The sequence below is a fragment of the Carcharhinus amblyrhynchos genome, chromosome 3 (genome assembly GCF_965287045.1).
Source record: "Carcharhinus amblyrhynchos chromosome 3, sCarAmb.v2.hapA, whole genome shotgun sequence".
Taxonomy (NCBI): Eukaryota; Metazoa; Chordata; class Chondrichthyes; order Carcharhiniformes; family Carcharhinidae; genus Carcharhinus; species Carcharhinus amblyrhynchos.
The window spans coordinates 33,733,175-33,755,954 of NC_137326.1; the positions used below are offsets into that span (position 1 = coordinate 33,733,175).

Sequence of the window (22,780 nt, forward strand, 5' to 3'; positions counted from 1 at the left end):
CTAGGGGAATTTCGCAATAACTTCATTGCAGTGTTAATGTAAGCCTTACTTGTGACTAATAAATAAACTTTACTTTAGATCAGGACAATGGGATTGATTGGCTTGCTTTACAGAGAGCTGGCATTAAGTCAGTGGACCAAGTTATCTCATTCTGTGTGTAATGAATTTAAGACTGGAGATCCAAAACAAAGAAGCACATCAGCTCCAGAGTCATGTAACCTGTCACAAATAGCATTAAAAATTCTGATTGCTAAGTAGTCACAATAAATAGTAGATAACATGCTCATGTATTCACATCCAAAGCAATTTGCAACTAGTTTTCTAGTTTAAAGCTACTTTTACCTCTTTTGGATTCCAACATGAAAAGGTTAAAAATTGTGTGAAACAAAGGTACAGTTGCACATCCGATGACATCACCACGTAATGAAGGTATGTGTCTGTCACATGCACTTGCAAAGTATATTTCCAGTTTAGTGTCAAGGATCACTCTGATGTTACAAAAAACAGGTGTTATAAAATGATTGTTCTTACCTAATTTAGAAACAGGCAGCCCAAAGGCAGATTGCCAATCTATTGCAAAAATCGTGCACATATTTAAATTAAGGTTTTTCTGATTCATTTGGAATCTGTAGATATTTTGCATGTTTCATTCCAGAATTCTAGGATAAACTAGGTAATATAGCATGTTCAGGAATTTTCAACCCCTCGATTTTAAAAAATACATTGGAAAATAAGTCTCTTACTCTACTTACATTTCCTGACAGTATTGTCTTGAGATTTTGCATATTAACTCTAACTCAACATTTTATTTGACACATACTGAACTCTGTGCCATGTTCCAGTGTGCTCATTTGCAGTCTCCATTAACATTCAGAACAGATCAAATTCATAGCAATTTTTTTGAGTTATTAATTGATTTGTAATATGGTGTCTTGCATAATCACTTAATTTGTGTCTACAGACCATTATTTTTCCCCATCACTTATTTCTTAATGCAGGTAATCTTGTATTTTTACTTCCAAAGAAAAGTTATTGACAGTGAGACACCATCTTTCAGTCTGGATCAATTTGACCTTTTGTCATAATTTCTGAACAAGTGCTGGTGCAGTGGAGAGCTTTCATTGTTCATTGTAATTTCCAGCCAGGAAGATTTATAAGTGGGAAGTGACAAGTACATGGCATCAATAGTCTTCCCGCAGAGAAATACTGAAGATTAAACCACTTAACACAAGGGAGGAAAAACATCTTGCTGTGATTTCTTTTACAGTTTGAATTAGCAAAAGAGCAAAAGACAGAAGTGAACAATCATATCTTATTAGTTAAGGTTATATGTAGGAAATGGCAGTGATTATGCTAATTGCTTACAACAATCTGAAACCAGCACTGATAGTATTGGAGAAAGCTTTCATCTTTTATTAAAAACTGAACAACCAGTTCTTACTCATGAAATAATTTAAGAAAATCTTTACTGTTTGTTTATCAATCTTTTTATTGGAGAATTAGCTGGAAGAAGTGTCTGTGCTCAACAGAAAAAGGAGAGTGGTAGGTTGGATGTTTCCCTGCCTCTGCGTTTCCATCTACAACCTAATGTAAGTCTTGTGCATGAAGATTCATGGACACCATTCATGCCTTGCTGCCAATTTATACCCTAAATTAAATACTAATGGCCACTTAAAGGTCACATCCTGCTATGACTGGCATTAACTCAGTGGTGGGTGCGTGGGTGGGGCAGGGAGGCCATGTAAGGAGCATGACTAACAAATTAGTGCAAGGTTGCTTGCAGGCTCCCAGGTGGGGGTTGGGGGGCGTGGGGGGGTCCCTCAGTGTCTGATTGACAAACATGGCATGGGAAAGTGGGAGGGGCCCTGCTGAGAGCCACCCCACCACTGTTGTTGTTGACCCCTGTCCCCTGCCCTTGCTGCCAATCCCCCTCCCGACCCCCTGCAGCTCATCATTCGCCCACATCCTGGGATTTAGCAATAATATTAGGGTATCATACACTCAGCAACCACTGATTCCCCACTGGCGCAGCCGCTCAATAGAGTTGCTGATCTCTGATTTGCTGGGAACTCTTGGTGGACAGGACTTCCACCCCTAGGATCCTTGAACTCGAAGAAGTGCCCAGTTAAGTGCCCGAGAGGCACATAATCCAGTGGGCCTTCCTGAAAGGAAATGACTCAAGGCTTTCACTGGCTCCCCAGCCAGCAGCCAAGTGGCTTGTCACCTCCATTACATACTGTCCCATGTGTCCAAACACCCACACGTGTCACTTGGGATTTCTAACAGTTTTTGTGTTCAAGCTTCACTACACAGCAGGTACTTTTAAGTACTTTCCTGTCATGAAACTATAAAAATCCCTGACCTAATTACCTTGTGAATGGCATGTTCACCTTCACCAAGGCAGCTACTTCTCTCCAAAATGTTCAGTCAGTCTATAAAGATTGAACATTTATATTTCATAATATGTTCCTCCTTAAATGACATTGGCAACTTGAATTCTGAGTGTTTTGAAGCTACTTTTTTTTTTGAAGCATTGCTTAAGTGGTATTACTGCTAGGATCATGGACACAAGATTATCATTACAGAGTCTTAAAAATGCTCTGCCAGGTTTTGTCTTTACTCCATTATGTTGCTTCACTCTTCAGATCTAATTAGTCCAACACAGAACATTGAGAAATGTTTATGTCGCTGATTTGCAGATTTGTAGGAAATAATGGGGCCAATTTCTGTCTCCCAAATGCCTTTTTTTTGGCACAAATGAGATAGTGACATTGCTAAAAGTGGGAGATAAAATTGCCAACGTTCAGCCAGAGGTCGGTCTATGGCAATTTTCAAGTGGGCCTTGATTTAAACAGGTAGTTCTCCCTTAGAAACAGGTGCGCACTTAGTGATTGTATGTAAATTACGATCAATATCACAATCAGCACCAAGAGAGATTTTAAGGAGGAACTCACTTACTTACATTTTAACAATGTCAACACTTGACAGTTGGTTGCTTGTCTTTTTTGGTTGTTTTTGGGGTATGAAATTTCTGATCTTTGCTTCAACATTCAAAAAGTGCAGTGGTGTAGCTGGAGTACTTTTACTCCTTAAAAATTTAACCGTTTCAACCATTCCACTCTGGGATAGTGGAAGAGGAGCAGCAGCAACTGCAGAGAGAACACGGAAGTCAGAGATGCTCATTGGAAATCTTACCCTCCCTAAACCTATAGGGTATGTAGGTCAGAGTTACATGCTTGTTCTTTTTAGAGGAGTGCTGCAGAAGGATTCTGTTCTTCCACGGGGAGCCTGTCCCAGACCAGTCCTCTTGCCACCTCCTTCAACAAGACCAGCAACTTATTACCACAGCTGGCACTGCTTGCCTAATTCAAACAAGGTTTGCATAGAGCCTCAACTTTTTTACTTCTGGCTTGTGGCAGACTCCATCGTGGATATCAGCAGCATCAGTCAATCTGAAGTTAATGCCTGCATTACGTAGGTGATTTATGCCAATTTCATCATATTCCATCTAGAAATCTGAAGACAGCAAGATTGAACATTGGGATTTACACAAACTCCAGTTTTTTTAGCCAAGTGTACTGTGTCATTGACTAGGTAAGAAGTCTCTCAACACCAGGTTAAAGTCCAACAGGTTTATTTGGTAGCACAAGCCACTAGCTTTCGGAGCTCTGCTCCCTCATCAGGTAAGTGGGATTTCAGTTCACAAACAGGGCATATAAAGACACAAACTCAATTTACAAAATAATGGTTGGAAATTCTAATGGTTGGATGCAAAGGCTTTTAATATGCAAATTAAGTTGTTGAACTGCAGAAAGATGTTGCAAAGCCGTTGCCTGACTGTGTCTAAAATGTCGGAACTTGTTATCTCAGATATCAGCTCACTGAGGAATTGTATTTCTAGGGTGATGGAATAGGGTGCATTTGTTTCTGATCCTGGGAGGTGTCAGTGCCATCTGAACTTGCTTTTGACTTGTTACAAGTGTGGTTTGGCTTAAGGTGTAATGATTTCCCCAGTTCAATTACTGTAGAGGTGGGTTGATCTCCCATGTCTTTTGGGACACCCCTCCTTACAGGTGGCTGGCTAGCTTCTGCTGCCCTGCCATATGGCACTTCAACTGGATGAGCCATCTCCCTGATTATCTGTTTGTCTGCTTTAGAACTTCCCTGGTTTCTGTTTAACTCCGAGAAGGAACTGTCTGCCAACCAGATTTTGGGGTCACTCATTCAAGCCTTTTTAAATTCCATGGATCCTTCCTTCATCTTTTTTTTACTTCCACTGGTCTGTTTCTGACCTCTTTTGACTCACATGGTTTCTCCTGAGCCCCTTCAACTCTCACACGTTTCACCACCCATACTGCCTCCCCTCAGGGCTTATTTTAGTTTTCTGCCAAATTCTGCAGTTTTTCTTCAGCCTCTGCATTTCTTTTTGAACTGCCCTTGAACATTTGGAGGTTACACCATCCAGATCATCTCACAATAAAATGTTGACCACATGAGTAAGGTTGAGATTACATCCACCATTTCAGCCCCTTAACAAGTCTACTCTGTTAAGTGACTTATTTTACAGATTGTACATCAGTACATTCTCCAGTGAGTCTTTCAACTTGACTAAGTACACTGCAATTTGTTCTGCATCTGCAGAAGAAATCTTCAATTTTCCCCATCAGCAGTGTCTGTGAGCACCTTGTATCTTGGAGAATGCTAATTTCCTTTTCCAGTTTCTCGGAAACATTAAGAACCATTTTGCTCTCGAATATGAAATCTCTAAGGATATCTACACCGTCTGCTGTGTTTGCTTTCATGACTCTAGACATGGACTGTGTCATAATGTTCCTTGTGATTCTCTGGGTATAGCAGCTGTTCTCCTTGACACACCCTGACTGGCCATATTGAAATCAAACTGGACATGGCCTTGCTGGTTTGTTTTCCAAACCCCTTTTAAAAGTTAAAAATTGGTTTGTCCTGTTTTCCCTACTCTCCTTTTCATTTGTGACCTACTTCCACCCTTTCCATCTCTCCCTTATCCTTTCCTTGCTGATATGAACTACCTGACATAAGTCCGTTGTAGGCCAACAGTTTGACAGTCAGTTCATGGTGCTGAGCCATAACTGCGATGACCCTTGCTGAGGTTACCTTCTGCTCCTTGAGGTGTATTGTTATATTGTAGTGAAGGCAAGTTTTAAATTCGTCCCGCTCCAAAGGGGTACCCTGGCTATCCATATGAATTCACCAAGTTCAGACCAGCTCTTACCTGGTCCTATCTGCACATGTTGAGTTTCACATTCTTGGCCTTCAAAAATCCTATTTCAACAGAGGCAGTTAATAACTTAAATGGCCAACTGCCTCCATAAATCATACCTATGTGAACCCCAGCCTGACTCCAATCCAACTAGTGCAAAAATAAGAAATGCTGCGTTCAGAATTTGCAGAGTCATCCACCATTTTCACTACGACACTAGGGTGGAAATCTTGGCCACAGTTCAGTTCGAGTTCACGGTCTGCAAAAGACTGTGGTTCTCAAGCTGCATTGGTTGCCTGGACATGTTGACTGTCTTTCACTACAACCCAGCAGGACTTTTCTCTGTGACGGTGGTTTCCTCTATGCGACACCACATTTTTCTAAGGGAAATGGAAGCACCACTGAATGAGGACCTTGGTCATTTTTAAAGAGACCTGGTTGCATAAAGGATGACAAAGGAGAAAACTCCAACACCTGCTGTATCCAGAACTCATTGAAGACTACATCAGCGGAACAATCCCTGCTTATCTCTGTTAAGTCTTGTCCATCATCACCCATCCTTCGATAAACCATATCCGCCAATGTCCATACTGGTGTCAGTTAGCATTACGGGCCCAAAAGCTATTACAGAAGCAGTCTTCAAACAAAGATTTCAAATAGATTTATCTTTTTTCTGCCTTACAGAAAAACCTACATTCTATCACCCAAGTGTGAGAAGTACCTTTCTTAAGTGATCTCTTATCTACACTACTGTTTGACTGAAGTACTCCCCAGTGAGGGGGAGTGGGTAGTGAAGACGTGAAAGGCTGCTGTTACTCAGATGGTGCTCATAACTGTTTATGTTTGGAAATCTTTGGAGCTCAAGGCATGATAGGACCTTGGCAGGTTGCAAGAAATTGGTACCTGCCCAGTAAGTCTGACTTAGCTGGCTTTCTAACATTGGAGAAATCATTGGTTGAAGGGATGGCAAGAATGCAGACCCACTGTCATCCTGTAGAGAGCAGCATTTTCCAATTCCCTTGCACAACAATGTCCCTTATGATGGATTGCGATTCACTAGTCCCACTAGTCAGCAAGGGAGTTGACTGTAAGAGATCCATGATCTGGCAAAGTTCCTATCCATTCAGTCACACAGCCTGTTGAGAGCAGAAGGGATGGTGAAGTCAGAAGCATCCCAAAGAGACAATTCTTCTGGTGCTACTAACTTCTGCAAGGAGTGCGCAGCTGCAGCACTCACTGAGGTGACCCAACATGCCATGATTGACTGTGATATGGCAGTAGATGTACCAGAGCTCCACACAAGTTGGAAACAGAGCGCTCCACCATCTGCAAAATATTGTCAAACTCCTTGGCAGACCGTCAGATGTATTCAGAAAATGCTGGTGAACATAAAACATTTTTCTTTTAAAGGCAGGAAATCTGCATTTCTGTTCTCAAGTGATAAAGGTGCAAGCTTATTCCAGGATGGGTCATTTCATATGGACAGTCTCCAAAGTATAGGAGATAATAAAAGTCAGACTTTGAGTAAATCAGAGGGGCCAGTGAGTGGTGTGAAGGGTGGGTTTGATAGTCTGATGGGTGAAGGCTAAAGAGGTGGGCACAGCTGCCCATCTGGTGGGCACAGGTGACTTCCAAATGAAGTACTTCTCCCTCCCCTCTTACCCACCACTACTTTGCCCAGTAAAAGCTGCTGAGCTACCCATCTGGTGTGGGCCTCCATTAGCATGGATAAAATAGCTGAGGGGTGGAATGAAGCATTAAGTGGTCATTTATTGATCACTTAATGCCTCAATAGGCACAAGGGTGGATCAATTACTTGACATCTCTCCCACCCTCCCCATATAATAGGAGACAGGTTCAGACAGGTGAGTGGGTGGGCAGGCCACATGCTGCATTTTAGGAGCTCCCTCCCCTTTCAAACTGGCTGGCAGGGATCACAATGTTCCACCTCATGTAATAAAACTCATTTGTTAATGCTTATAATCCTTTACTTTTGAATTCACTTTAGGTTAGATTTGAAACAAGCTGGCTAAACAATCTTAGATTTCGTGTCACACTACAGAAGATCCAATATTGAATTTTCAGTCCACTCTTTTGAAGTTTGTCATTTGTCTAAAACATTTAATATTTCTAATGTCTGCCTTTTATGAAATATTACATCGATCTGCTAAACCTAGAGAAAACTCTGGGCCACTGCCAATGACATAATGAATTGAATAAAAGAGATTAATGTAATCAGGACCTTATGATTACTGATTCAACCTTGGTGCAAAAGTGGGGAATGCTAAAATAGCACACTCTCATTCTAGGAATTGTACACGTGGACAATAAATCTAGTCCCAAAACATGAACTGAACAACTGTTCTAATTGCCAATTTGGCCACATTTTACGTATTTTCCATGGCATTTCAAATGCTATTTTTAATGATTTCCACAATTAACCAGTTTTTACATGGGGATCTTTTGAAAATTTATGATACTGATAGTTTTCAAAAACCTTCCTTGGTGTCTCAAGAAAGAATGAAGTTTAATTAACTATGGGGAAGATTTATAGTGTTCACTGTTCATGGCAAAATTATAATTGTATTTCATGATGATCATAAATAATCCTCCAAAAGGATGTCCTAAAATTGAATTGATACACCCTCCTTTAAACTAATTATCATAGTTAATTATGTGGATATTTATTAGTGAAAATGGACATTTTCTTATATCAGAAGTCTTAACTTCTGCCATTGCATATTCTCCACAGAATTTCAGTCATAACAACCATGAATAACTGCCTAGTTACCACCAGTAATTTCTCATGGTTGCTATGCTACATTGTACAACATTACTCCTACAACACATAGGAAACATGCTTTTAATTTGTAAGTGGGATGGAATTAATTTTCCTGTGGAACAATATTCATATGCTTGGTATCTTTCTCCAATGCCTGTGAAATATAAAAATGGGAGCTATTTAAATCACAAATGCTGAAATTTACTATATGAAAAAAGCATTTTACATTGAGATTGGTTCCCCTTGAAGAATTAGTCAGTCACAAAATTGTGGAGTTGGATGCTCATGTGATTGATGAATGATACTGTCTGATAATCTGCCACCTCAAACCTCACATTATAAAAAGATAGCAACACTTCAAATAGACTGCATTGGAATACTCTTATTCATCTGCAATCAAATATGGATCTAAGGTGCAAATCGTTATTGAGTATTATGTTTTTTGAAAATGTGAATGTTCTATATCCTTAGTAATTTTTAAACCTTGATGTGATACAGTACATGAGAATATGTAACCTACATCCTCGTTCATTGCCATACATGTTAATGATATACTATTTCTCACTTAATCTTGTGAATAAAATGCAAGACCATTCAGCCAGACAGTTGAAGTCTTCGCACCAAGGTGGTTCAATTCCAGAATTATCTGCATATTTATACTACCCCTCACCCCATTCTGCATTTTAAAAAGAAAGTTGTTCCCAAAAATGTTTGGTTACATTACACATACTTGGCCATTCTGCGCTTGGACTGATTTCAGGCTATTCATTATTGTGAAGGTGACCTCCACATTTATGCTCTGCCCTGGATCTCTATGAGGATACCTTGAATATTCACCTGTAACATCATAATGAGCATCCAATTTATGTCAATGTTTCACTTCCTTTACCCTGAACAGAACAGAACATCTCAGCTAACAAATTATGCATGATTAATGTAACATATAATAACTGCAATTAAACTGAAAATGCAAGAAACTCATTGTGTATTAGCTACCAAAGATACAGGAAATAATGATAATTGACCCATTAGTACACTGCAGCATTTCAGTTAAGTCACCTCCTTTTACTGTATGTATTGCAATACAAAATCCAGTAGCTGGCATAGGTGGGGTTAAGGTCAGCTAAGTGAACACTTAAATCTCTTTCTAAGGAAACTGTATCACATGCTGTTTTCATTGTGCCAGATTTAAGAGTAATGTACATATTCCTGAAATGACTGTCAGATCAGATGAAATAACAATGTCACAATACTACCCCCCACTCCCATCCTCATAACTGAAGTTGCAGGGAGGGAAGGGAAAAGTTCTGTTCATTTTAAAAAAAAGCTTTATGTGTAGTAATGCATGATTTTACAGATAGGGATTTCGTACAATCTGTCGTAATTTTTTTGAGAAGATAAATTTTATGAATACACAGTTTATGCCTTTATGCTGCAAATCCCTGCTCCTTACACCTGGATTTCTGCCAATTCTAAACCCAGAACACAAGGACAAAAGCTATGGTCAGTGGTTTAAGTGCACAAAACACTGTGAAGACTTGAATATTTTCAAACCTGATGTTGCTATATATAACATTCAAGTCTGCTACCCTTTGTTAATTTTGTCATAAGTGTGGGCACTGTAGGTTTAAATGCATTGACTTTGAGAAATAAAAACTGGAATTCCAGCAATCTTTCTTAATGAGTTGTGATCATTTCCACCATTAAGCTTAAATACCACACGAGGAAACCTAATTTACAAGAAAATAAAATTGACCTACAGCTTGTAAGTGCTGTGGGTCATTGGTCAATGAATGTTCAGTTGCTCCAGGTATTCATTGATTTATGTCCAGCAGTAAATACAAAAAGCTTCTATCATTATACTTAATGAAATTGTGTGCTAATAGCTAATTATTTGCAAATGTAAATGAGCGGACCTGGTTTCAATTCCTCCTCTTTGATTTGCATTTCACCCTAAGGCATTTTGGGTTTGGTAGAATGAAGAACCTTAATACTGAAAGCCTCAGATACTTAAAATGGTTTTGCTGATTATGAGAGAAGGCAAAATTTGTGTGAAAAACCTTTTGCTTCAAATTTATCTCATATAATTTGTAAGGGAACACAGTCTGCCCCAATCCTGCTCAAAGGTGCAGGAGGTTAGATTAATCAAATCAAGTGTTTAATTTTAAAATTTCATGTTAGGAGTAGATGAGAATGAAAAAGTTAATGTGGCCATGGTACACAATCAGAAGTGTGATGCTGTTTGGTTATATTTAGGCTTGCACTGCCATCTGTTGTCCAGAATTTCACCTGCAATTCCTTGGCTGTCCAAGGATTTTGCTTTTAATCAAATATGTCTGAAAGCTGGAAGCTAAATTTTGCTATAATTACATAGCATGGGAAAATATTGCTCCTTTTTAAATGAGCCACATCAAAATGGTGATGCCTTTTGTGTGGTTCTGACTGTGGCGGGAGAGCACAGTCTGATCCCTCAGCTGTCTCTTTTCTCTTTGGCGTTGGATAAATTCCACTCCATTTACTTCATTTGCACCATCTAAAAGCCCCTGTATCCTTCAGGATTTTTAATTTTCAATTTTTGGATCTTTTCTCCTTTCTCAGTATTTTTCATGTCTTTTTATTCCTTTAGCTGGTTTTGGTTCTTTTAATGTCTCGGAGATAGGAATGTGTGAAAAGCATTAGGCCATTCAGAGCCTTAAGCATGTTCCACCATTCAGTTGCATGATGGCAGATCTGTGCCTCGACTTTATTTGCCTGTCTTTTTTCCATATCCGTTCCTATCCTAATAAAAGTCCATTAATCTCAGTCGTGAAAATTTAAACTGACCTAGTGTTTTTAACTTTTTATATGAATGTAGTTCAGAATTCACTCCTGAATAGAATATTTAATTTAAGATTTCTCTCTGTCGTTGTGGATTCTGCCACCACAGGAAATAACTTATTTGTATCTACTCTTATCAAATCCTGTAATCACCTTAAATACATTGATTAGATGACCCTTCAATATTCTAAGCACAAGCAAAGTAAAATTATGTTTATGCATCCTGTCCTAATAATGTGACTGTTTAAAGCCTGGTATTTGGTGAATCTGTACAGTTTCCCATCTAATTCCAACATATTGGTGCCCAAAACTGAATGCTGTAGTGCAGATGAGGTTTGGTCAAGACTGCGCGGCAGAAGCATCATTTCCTCAATTTTGAACTCCAACTTGTTATTCACCGTTTTGGTTACTTTTGTTTTTGATTGTGCCTTTAAATGAACATTTAATAATCTGGATACATGGACACCTATATCCTTTTTCTCCTTTGCAGCAATTAGTCTCCCACCATTAAGAAAATATTCCAAATTTCTGTTTCAAATCCAATGTGTATAGCCTTCCACTTACCTACGTTAAACGCCAAATGCCATACATTTTCCTACAAAGTTAGTCACTCTATAACCTTGTACAACTTCCCACTCCCCATCATATTTGGAGTTGTTGCAGATTTTGATATACAATTCTGCATTCTTTCATCCAAGGCCATCACAGATTCCTGGGCAACCACTGCTTGTTACATCCAAGCAATCTGAGGACAAGATTTTCATGTCAAATCTGGCACCTGAAACCCAATCAATTATTGATCCATGTTAGAAGGTTATCTCCAATTCCATGCCCATTTAGCTTCCAATAATCTCATGTATAGAACTTCATGGATGTCTTGTGGCGTGGCGGGTAGTGCATATGCCTCTGACCCAGAAACTCCAGGTTCATGTCCCACTCCAGGATTTGATAACCAAGGAAGGTGCATTCATAATGTGGCCAAACAGGTTGAGTGTAAATCTACAAAATTCTTCCAACACACCAATGGGTGGCAGTAAGAGCAGGAGGGAATTCTGATCAACCATATTTGATGCATAATTCCGCTCGTCATCTCATAAGCCCCTGGCAACAGACTAGCAATCCCCTGTTTCAGGAATAACTAGCTATAGAAACAAGTGAAAGTCTGCCTTAGTGTGCAGAAAGAGAAAAGAAGAAAAAAGTAGAACCTCATCAAATGCCTTCTTGAGGTTCATGTGAACAACATTCATAGGCACCATGCTAATGATCTTCTCAAAACATTCAGTTATTCAGAAGCAACCTGCATTTAACAACTCCAGGCTGACTCTCCATGAAGAGTTTCTAATAGTTCAAGTGCTCAGCCACTTTGTCCTGCTGATAGTTTCAAGTAAATTCCTTTAACTGATGATTTTCCCTACAATCTCTTCTTAAATAATGGTGGGAAGCTTGCAACTTGACACTCCAGAAAGCATTCTCCAGAATCTAGAGAGCTTTGGAAAATTATGGCTGGCATATCTGCAATTCCACTGCATATTGGAGTGGACCATCAGTTCCTGGAATATTTTCTGTCTTTTAAATCAACTGAGTTTCTTCCTTTATATTGCTGTATATTGTTCTCTTCCTCGATTATGGAAAAGTATTCAGTCATCATCTGTTTTCTAATTACTTCTTCTAACAACTCTCTATGTTTCTAATAAACATTTGGCAGTCAATTAACTATTAATTTATTTTATGATTACAAGTTCTATTGTTTCCCTCCAGTGGCCTACGGAGAATTTTGGAGTTCAGGTAAAGGTTCTACATCAGAAGTGTTAACTTGGCTTTTCTCCTTACAGATGTTATGAGCTACTTGTATTTTCCATTTTTATTTTGCATTGGGTATTTGCTGGTTTGATGGTCCTTTGCTTCTGTGGCCAGAATTTTACCAGCCCACCTGCCACAGGAATCAGAGCAGGTGAGGGGTGGGGCATGGGAAGGTCCGTTGACTTTGGGTTGGGATTTTACGGTTTTGGGATCAGCCAGGCCTTAAAACTTCACCCTCTGTGTCAATGTGCTGATTTGCAAAAGACACATTTTGAACTTGCTGTTGCATCAACTTTATTTTAAAACGCATCTCTCCACATCCCTTATCCACAAGGGAATAATAAATTCCTTTCAGAGAGACAAAGAGCTCTTTTTGGTAGCGCTGCAAGCAGACAGAGAAATGAAGCTGGGATGATCTCAGTTCAAAGCAGTCAAACTGTTTTGCTTGTCAGTTTAAGAAAACCAGAAAGTAGTTTTATACATGCTAGTTGATGAAAGGAGTTTCCGGAACTTGAAGAACATGAAGCAGCAGGGCACAAATTGATACCTAATGATTCCTTCATTGCAGGTACCAATTTCAATTTGGAGGGAGTCATTTAATTGCTTATAAGGCAGAAACAAATTAGAAAAAAACGAACTCAGATCCTCAGCAGTATGTTAATTTTGCCAACAGCTGAAGCACTGGTTATTTGCCTGGAACTTTGATGAAAGACTAATAAGTATGATGATCTGGCAAGGGGAGGAAAGAGAATCTACCTTTTTAATACAATCACATCATCATAACCAATGGTTCATTGGAATATACAGATTGTCTAATTTCCATTAACTTAGTTAAAATGGATTTATAATGCAGATCTTTCATCCATCAGACATGCAACATTGCTACACATTTAAATTGTTTTTGATGCAATAATTTGAATGCTTGTCGTTGGGTCATGAGTTCCACTCATAATGAGGATTTTTAATAAGCCTGCAGTCTTCCTTTCTTAAACTTTTTTTTCAAAACTCTGGAGCAAAACACATGTTGTTCAGTGTATGAAAGGTGCTAATTGTCATAGTTACTACATTAAATGTTTAATGATTGTTTAGTTTTGTGCTTTACTCAAAGTAAAAATAGTCACATGGCTGTTAAATTGGACAATCTAGGCCAGTTATTTTATAATATGAAGATCTCTTCCAATTAACTCCTACCTCCCAAAGTGAATTAATAATTCATTATGAAAATTTGTATTTGACCCCCAGAGAATGTTACTATTTCTGCACCACATTACAATATAGAAATAAAGTAGTTCTCAGCAAATCTAGTCAATACACTCCACCCTCACTTTGACATATGAAATTGTGGTCTTCAAATGTCTATATTCTTATGCAGAGCGTGCAGTAAGCACTTTATTCTAATGTGGGTGTTTTAATATTATTTCCTTTCCTCCTACTTAGCACAAAATTGTTAGCTATTATAAATGATGAAAAATATTTAGCTGTAGGATTTTAACAAGGTTAATGTAATCCATTCTGAAAGCTCCATGTCAGGTATGTCAGTGTTATGAACTGCATGTATTTCTTTTCCCCTGAAAGCAAGTGAAGCTGGGGCTCTGGGACTTTGAGTATCTGGCTATGATCCAACAGGGTTACATTTTATTTTTGCCTTTCAGTATGCAGCAGCCCACCAGTGAACATGACTGTGCAGCCAGTGAACAGATCTGCATTACTCGTCACATGGAATAGGCCAGAAATCATCTACCATCCTCCCATTATGAACTATTTGATCTCCTACAGCTGGACAAAAGATGAGGGGGAGAAAGAGCAAGCTTTCACCAAAAAGAATGATAACAACTTGGTAAGTAACCCCCACCCCCATGGACAGAGATCTGCCTGTGTTCATTTGCAATGTAAATATCAGTATTTATTAGCAGGCAATGTTCCCTCTTAATTTTTGCTCAGCCATGCTTGCTATTTTTCACAGTCGACACCATATCTATTTCATATTAATTGTGTTTAATTGTATTCAGATGGTGGACATTAACTGGGTTTAAAACTTAAGCACATATAAAGCAACACATTGGTTGCGTTAGGAGGTTATGCGTGCGATGTTTAAGTCTGTAAATAACTGTGGGCCTGAATAAAGATTGTGTCTAGCACTGTCCTTCACCAGCTGGTTGACCAGAGATTAACACAGTGAAGCCTGAAATCTCTTTCAATGTCATGAATAAACATGTGTACTATGTAACATTAGAAGGGAAGCAATGGACATGGTGGCACAGCAGTTAGCACCAGGGACCCAGGTTCAATTTCTGACTTGGGTCGCTGTCTCTGCAGAGTCTGCATGTTCTCCGCATGTCTGCGTGGATTTCCTCCCACAGTCCAAAAGGCATGCTGGTTAGGTGCGTTGGCCATGCTAAATTCTCCTTCTGTGTACCCGAACAGGTGCTGGAGTGTGACGACTAGGGGATTTTCACAGTAACTTCATTGCATTATTAATATAAGCCTAATTGTCACACTAACATATAAACTGAGACATACAATTAATTTTTTCATTGGATGTGGGCACCACTAGCAAAAACAGCATTTGCTGCCCAACCCTAATTTCCCTTGAACTGAATGGTCTGCTGGGCAGTCATTATAATGGATCTGGAGTCATGTACAGGCAATCCAGGTAAGAATGCCCTGAAGGACATTAGTGAACTAGGAAGGTTTTTAACAACAATGAATGATAGTAAGAGTGTCAATGAAACTGAGCCAAGCTTTCAATTCCATGTTTTAATTTATTAAGTTCTATCAGCTGCTGTGGTTGGATTTCTCATCATGTTCTGAGTGTGTTAACCTGGATCTGTGGATTACTGTTCCATTGATATTACCACTACACCAACATCTTCCCCCTAAAAATACTACAGTAGTAAGCTAGAGAACAATGAAGTCCATCAATTTTTTTGCCAGCTTCAAGTATGTCATTTTGAAGCATCAATGTTTGGATCCCTAAAATTGTATTTGTATTGTTGTTGAAATGTTGAAGTTATGGCTTCTAATTTTAAGCATCACTGTTGCCAATAGCTGTAAATGTCAACTCTAAGCCAGCAGCTGTAAATGTAACTTAAAATTATCATTTTTTAAAGAATCAATACACACAGCCCAGAAAAGCTGATAAAAACAGCTTTAAAAAGCTAATAATTTATAAAAAACGGAAATATAACCTTGAATAAAAAAGGGCCTGCCATAAAAGCCACTGATTAAAAGCAAATAACTAAGCTAAAGTTCTTTATATTACACTGTATTTTTAAAACACTTATGCTTGGGACTGTCAACAAGATTTTATATCTCGCCCATTCTTAGGGGGCGATCTTACTGGCTCATCGTGTCAGTTGATGGCGGGGCGAGCCGGTAAAATCATGTGAGAAATGAAAGATTTCTCGCTCTCGTGATCTTACCTGTGTGATCAGCCTTGTGCCCTTTCCAGGTGTGAGGCTGATTTTAATATTTAAATTTTAATTGTCTGGGCTTACTTGTCTTAACGGCCATGCCGGTGAAAGTCCCCACTGGCGAGGATCATGTAAGGTCCCCATCATTGGGGACTTGACATGCTGGCCTCACAGGTAGGACTGGAGACCAGTGAGGTGCCCCGGGTGGTCAGGACAGGGGGGTTGTCAGCATGGCACTGCCAGCCTGAGATCCTGGCACTGCCATCTTGGGACCCTGGCACTACCTTGTTACTGACCTCCAGACATCCTGGCACTGCTATGATGAGCAGGGTCTAAGAGAAGGCATGCAGCTCAAGAAACTGTGTATTCTGCAGTTGTCAATTGACTGCTGGGGAGGGGGTTGTTGGTGGTGGAGTTGCATACTCTGCAATCAGCGATCGGCTGGGGAGGGAGACACTCATCGATTGGCTGGGGGGTGGAGACATGCATTCTGCAGCAATCGGTTATTGGCTGGTTTGGGGCAGTGATCAACCAGACTCGGGGAAGGGGTAGGTGATTGACTGGTGGTGGTGGTGGGGTGGTGGGGCAGTGATCATCCAGACTCGGGGAAGGGGGTAGGTGATTGACTGGTGGTGGTGGGGGGGGGGGGGGGGGGTGGGGGGGGGGTGTGGGGTGTGGATGCGAATGTCAGAAGCACCAGGGGTTTTTGGGGCAACAGTATCCAATTGGGAGAGCATTTGGCCAAACATCTGCGGGGGGAGGGGGCTTGGTGGTAGTGGTGGTTTGAATGGGTGATATCCATGTGGTGACTGACAGATCTCTCGATTCTGTTGCACATCGCACCCTCTAGTGGCTTTCTGGCGAGAATGGACTCTGTCCACTCCCTCTATTGGCAAGAATCAGATCCTGCATCATTTTCTGCACCAGGTGGCGTAAGATTTCATTTGTGGCCTCAGATCTGAAACTCTCCCATTTTCACACGTGCAGCACCTAGAGTTTTTTTTGGTAAGATTGCCCCCTAGTTTCCCAAAGAAGGTTGAGTTTCTGCAGTCCTTATTCTGACCATAGTGCTATGATGGTATTAAATAGGGAAGACCAAGACGTTGGCTCAGCAACAATGATGAAATGACAATACATGTGCAAGTGTGGAACAGCTTAACTGCTTTGCATTGACTTTTAGCCTGAATCCTGCAAGCAAGTGAGGTTGAACATTTGGCCAGGACCACAGAGGTATATGCTATATAAGCACAGGGTACAGTGTGAATCAGGTGAAGATTACTGGGGGGATAAATTCTTGGAGACCGGACTGGTTGACCACATGAACCAACTCCTGGGAAATAAAGACATGATACTCACTGTTTTGTTCAATCAGGGCCCAGTTAAGTTAAAAGTGCTCCTGTAATTCATATCCAAAGCACTCAGATGAAACAGTGGGTGGGATTTTCTGGCCACATGCAACCCAAGACTGGAAATCCCCGCCATTGCTCAACATACCTTTAAATGGTCCACTGAATTTTCTGTCTCGCCTCTGAGTCCTGCAGCTGGTGGGCCATTATTGGGATGGTTATTGCTCTTATTGCTCTGGCCAGTGACTGAGCTGAAACCATTGAAAAGGAGAGTATCCTCATACCTAATCCGCTTTCTCACACTATTTCCTTCTCATCCCACTATTTCTTCTGATTTACAAACTGCATTTAGTTTAAGTCTGCCGCTCTTACCTCTACCACTGTTCCTCATAGCCTCACAACGCAAGTCACCCTTGTCCCATTTTTCTCAGTGATCTAAGAGTCCAATCAGGCCAGACAATGGTGGAACATTGGGAAGAAATGAGCAGCTCAGATACATGCACTGAGCATATCTGAGAGGATAAATTAGATGCAGGACCTACATGTAGTGAGACACAGCCCATGAGTGGGCTGAAACCTGGGAAGGAATCTGGATAATGCAGGTTCCAGCTTACCATAGTGCTAAGGTCTCACAGAGGTTCCACTGCAGAGAGCTCAGGTGAGCAGTTCATTGGGGAAGCCTAGAGAAAAACTCTGGAGGAAGTACAACAAAATGCTTGGTGCACTGGGAACCCTGCCATAAGCTTGTGTTCAATGTCATGGAACATAGATGAGTCTGGGATCAACCTGGCATGGGACTTTTTCCATCCATTCCAGCATGGAATTATTAGCCGATATATTCACACACCTGCAGACTCAGCCCTGATGCAACTTCTGCTAGCCATTGCTGCAGCTTCCATTGTAGTACAAGCAACAGCCATCTAGTGTCTGAGTACTACATTGAAAGATCAGACTGCCACCATTATCGTTGTGGATTACACTATTTGAAGGGACTATACAGGATGTCACTTCATGTCCAATGATCTTCCTTCCAAAAGATGATGAGGATTGCTGGGGTGCTGTTGTGGTTGGATGGCAGTGGCTTCTTGGAATACAAACCTCAGGAAGGTTTGCTCAGGAAGACAGCATTTGTTCTTTGGTTCCTTCCACTTTGTTGATGTCCTTATTGTAGTCTGTCAACCAGCTATGCACATCGCTGCTCTCCATGTTGAAGTGAGACCATTAACAATTGGACACTGTCGGTCTGCTGTATCACATTTTGTGGGACAGCCTAGCTTTCAATGTATGCAAACTGCACACATTTGAGAACTGTGTATCAGAGTCATGAACCATGTAGTGAGGTCAGAGACCTTGCTGCAGATTGCTGCAGACTGAAGGCATGGCTGCTGCTAGAATACCAAGCATTAACTTGTATGATTCACTGTTTTTGCTCATACATCAACTACATGTTGAGGGAGTGGAATCCCTTTCAGCTCTGATATAGGATAGAGTTGACTTGTGGTATCCTTAGAGTTGAGGACGAACTTCTTCACTCAAAGGGTGGTGAATCTCTGGAATTCTCTGACCGTTGAAGTGGTGGAGGCTACCTCGCTAAATATATTTAAGTCACGGGTAGATAGGTTTCTGATAGACAGGGGAATTAAGGGTTATGGGGAGAAAGCGGGAAAGTGGAACTGATCTACTTCAGATCAGCCATGATCTTATTGAACAGCGGGGCAGGTTCAAAGGGCTAGATGGCCTACTCCTGCTCCCATTTCTTATGTTCTTATGGCTTTAGAGAATGAAATATAGTTAGCTTGCATTGAAGAGAGAGCCTCGGTGCCCTCTCTTAAACAACATTGGCAAAATGCATAATGTAGTAAATATCTCCAGCTCCAGCCAGATGTATAAAAGCTCATCATGATAGCCACCTTTGCAGCTACTGGTAATGTGGTACTTGCCCTGCACAGAGGTTGCAGTAGTGGCTATAGCAGGTGGTGGATTTCAGAGAGGGTATCCTTACTGAAGAATAGATATCTCATGCATTGTTCTTTGCTGTGATTCAAATAGAAGAATTGCTCTCTGAAGACCCGTGTACATAAGACTTCCCACTGACGGCCCTTCTCATCTCCCCCCTTCCCTATCTCTTCCCCCCCTTCCAGCCGCTTGTCTTTCTTTCATGTTCATTCTCCAAGTCATGCTATAATCGCTAATATACCCAAGTCAGGAAAAAGTCTGTCAGCACCTGCCACTCAACTTCCTGGACACTTCTGCAATTTGAAACATATATGGAAAGCTTTGAACATGTATCGAATCATGGCTGCAGCGCGATGAAATCAACCACCAATTATTCTGTAAATAATTAATCAACTCTTTAACCCTATAAAAAGCACTGGTGAACATGTGTTCAGTTGATCAAAGTTAAGAGGCAGTCAGCTGGGATACTGAGCTCCAAAAAGCCACCATTGCTGTCAAATCAGCATTACAAGCTGATTGATGTCATGATCTGGCTACTTTGCATGCTTCCAATGGATATTCATTGTGTGAGTGCTAATGCTGTTACCAATTTGGCACCCAGCGAGATTTGTCCCACAAGTGTGTGTGCATGCTGTTGATTAAATTTTGGAGCTCTGAAGACAGTCATAGCACCCAAACAACGGCTGCTAATGAGTCTCATCCAGTGAGTCTATTCGAGTAGTATCACACAAGCAAGGCAAGTCTCTACCAGTTGCTTGAAAAATGCAGATGGCATATATGACATTGGGCCAAATTTGCTGTCAAAATAGCAGTAAAGTTAATGGCACTAGTGGTTATTCATATGTAAATTGTACAGCAAATTCAGCCAAGGAACAGATGTACAGTTAAATGCCAATATCTAAAAGTCACTCTGATTTGAACTGCTCCATCATAGCTTTGCAAAAAACAGCATTTTGTTGTCTGCCTCACCAGTGGTCATGAGATGGCTGTATTTGCATGATGGATACAGACTAAACCCACTGCAGATACTTAGGGCTAATAATCAGTGCTGACTACTACCAACCTCGCCAGCACTGAAAACAGTGTGGAGTCACAATCTTTCAGGATTTGAATTTTAAGGGATGTCAGATTTTAAATAAAACACTTTTTGCTTTGTCCCCCCCCCTCAATCCAGAATGTCTCCCTATATTTATTTTTCTGTATCCGATTTGACCTTGAATTCACAGCTTTTAATTGATCCACCTCAGCCCTTCTGCTAATTATTTCTCAATCTTTCAATCTCATTGGTTGCCCTTTTCTGTCCGGTCTCTTGATGCCCTGTTTTCTTTGCTGTGTCTTTATCAGCACTTTCAGCAACTTTGCGGGCAAAATATTTTTGAGCTGAAGAGTGCAACAAAAACTCGAATTACTAGCAGAAGTTGTTCGATGTCCTGCTGCAGAAAATTCTGTTCCAACAACTGTAATAATTCCATCAACCTTCCTCAAAGTACCTTGTGTATCTTTGTGCTTTGCAACTTGCTATCTCCCTTCTCACTAGATCCTTGCCTGATCAAATTTTCTGCCTGTCCTTTAAATTCCAGACTTGCTTCACCCTGTATTTGTGGTTGAGCACACTCCAGTAATGCAGAAGTCTATTAGTCTGCTTGATATTTTTGTAGTGTGTTAAAGCATGAATATAGGTGAAATCTGTATTACCACTCAGTATAGTTGGGCCAGTCCAATTCAAAATGTCCTGCACAAGTAATTTGATTTTTTTATATCAATAGGTTAAGAAGACTGGTATTTACATTGCGTCTCTCAACCTCAGGATGTTCCAAATTGCTTTGCAGTCAATTAAATATCGTCATAGCCACTGTTAAATAAAATAAAGTGTAGCCATTGTTGCAAAGTGGTAACTCTTTGTTTATAGTATCATGGAGTATAAAGTCTCTTATTTTTAATTTTGCTGAATTCTTATATTGATTTGATATAATAAAGAATTCAAAGTCAGATATTTTTGCTGCAAAAATATCAATTTCTTTTGGCTCAAAACATAATCAGCAAGAAGAGATAAAGTAGAATATATCTAATTACACAATAATACATTTCCATCCCATTTTCTGTGGGAATAATGAAATAATTAGAAAATTAGCAATTAAATTTACTTCGACTAATTAACTGCGAGCACACTCTCAAGGATGCTTGAATAATTGTTATGGAATTGCTATAACTGGTGGTTGGCTATATCAGCTAGTAGTCAAGTCCGCAATCATGAATAGACTTGCCATTGTGCCAGAACACTTGTCATCATCTTCTACCTTCTGACAACTTGTACAACCATTAACAATCTTCCATTCACAGTACCATAATCCCAGTTTTCGTTTACTATGTAGGCATGTCCCTCGTGAAGACGTTATTTAAATCAAAGGTAACATTTCTTTGAAAGAAGTCCAAAGTTTTCGAGGCCTTCCTGGCTTTGGAATCTTCTGGTCCTGCCAATGGCGACCCCTTGCCGTGGGCTGTCCAACAGCGGAGGGTGCAAGCCATTGACATTAGCTTAACTGGAAGATCCCACTTCTGGCCAAACGTGGTCTGCTTCCACTGCCACAAAACACGCTACGCTGGGGGAGGAGGGGATTACGCCACCCAAGGTTTTTATGAAATGAGCACTAATGTTTGACAAAAGTACATTGAAGATTTTAAAAATCAGCTAAATGTGTAGAATAAATCATAAGATTGCTTGTATAAAATTAAATGCGACGTAAGTTGCACAATGGAACAAATTTTATTATTTGGTGTTGTAGAAGTATTTATGTCATGAGGCAAAAGAGGAAGGAACAATTTATGCTTTGGGGTTATAGGCCTTTTTATTTGAACAACTTAAATTCTTATTTCAGTGATTCTGTAGCATAGCACACCAAAGAATTGATTTATTACAACAAAGCTGTCGGATGTATGTTCTGTCCTCAGACTTCTCCCTTAGTTAGTTCTTGATGTCAGTTGAAGAAGTGAGAAATTCTGAATGGTTACTTGACTGAAGAAGGCAGAAACATAGGTTAATCTACCCTTCATTGGTCTCAATGATTCCAAGTAGCCTAGAGGGATAACAAAGATAAATGCAAGGTGTTACTCTAAGTGCAAGACGTTACATGTTGAAAGAAGTAAAATGGAAGACATACTTGCTCAGTTGAGATATTGAAATACCTTGAGGAAATGCTGAAAGAAGACTGGACTCAGCACTTACCATATGACTATGATCTTTAATGTCTGCTTAGTTGTATTTATTCTTCATAGTACTGTTAGTAACCTCATTGATAGCAAAATTACCAGTTCGACAATATTTTGTGGCCCCTTTTGGCAAGAATTTTAAATCACAATGCTGAATGGCACTGATCTTGGTCTCTGCTGGTGTTGGAGGTTAAACACTGCAAGAAAAATAAAAATCGCA

The 22,780-nt window shown here is 40.1% G+C and overlaps 1 protein-coding gene across 2 annotated transcripts in view; it reads left to right on the forward strand.

The window, feature by feature from the left end:
- LOC145338627 (receptor-type tyrosine-protein phosphatase gamma-like) overlaps nt 1-22,780 on the forward strand; it is a 693,461-nt gene that overhangs the window by 527,777 nt on the left and 142,904 nt on the right. For both annotated transcript variants that reach the window (XM_080183016.1, XM_080183007.1), the window contains exon 9: nt 14,291-14,475. In XM_080183016.1, the coding sequence (XP_080039142.1) occupies nt 14,291-14,475 (185 nt within the window). The remainder of the gene's footprint in view (nt 1-14,290; nt 14,476-22,780) is intronic.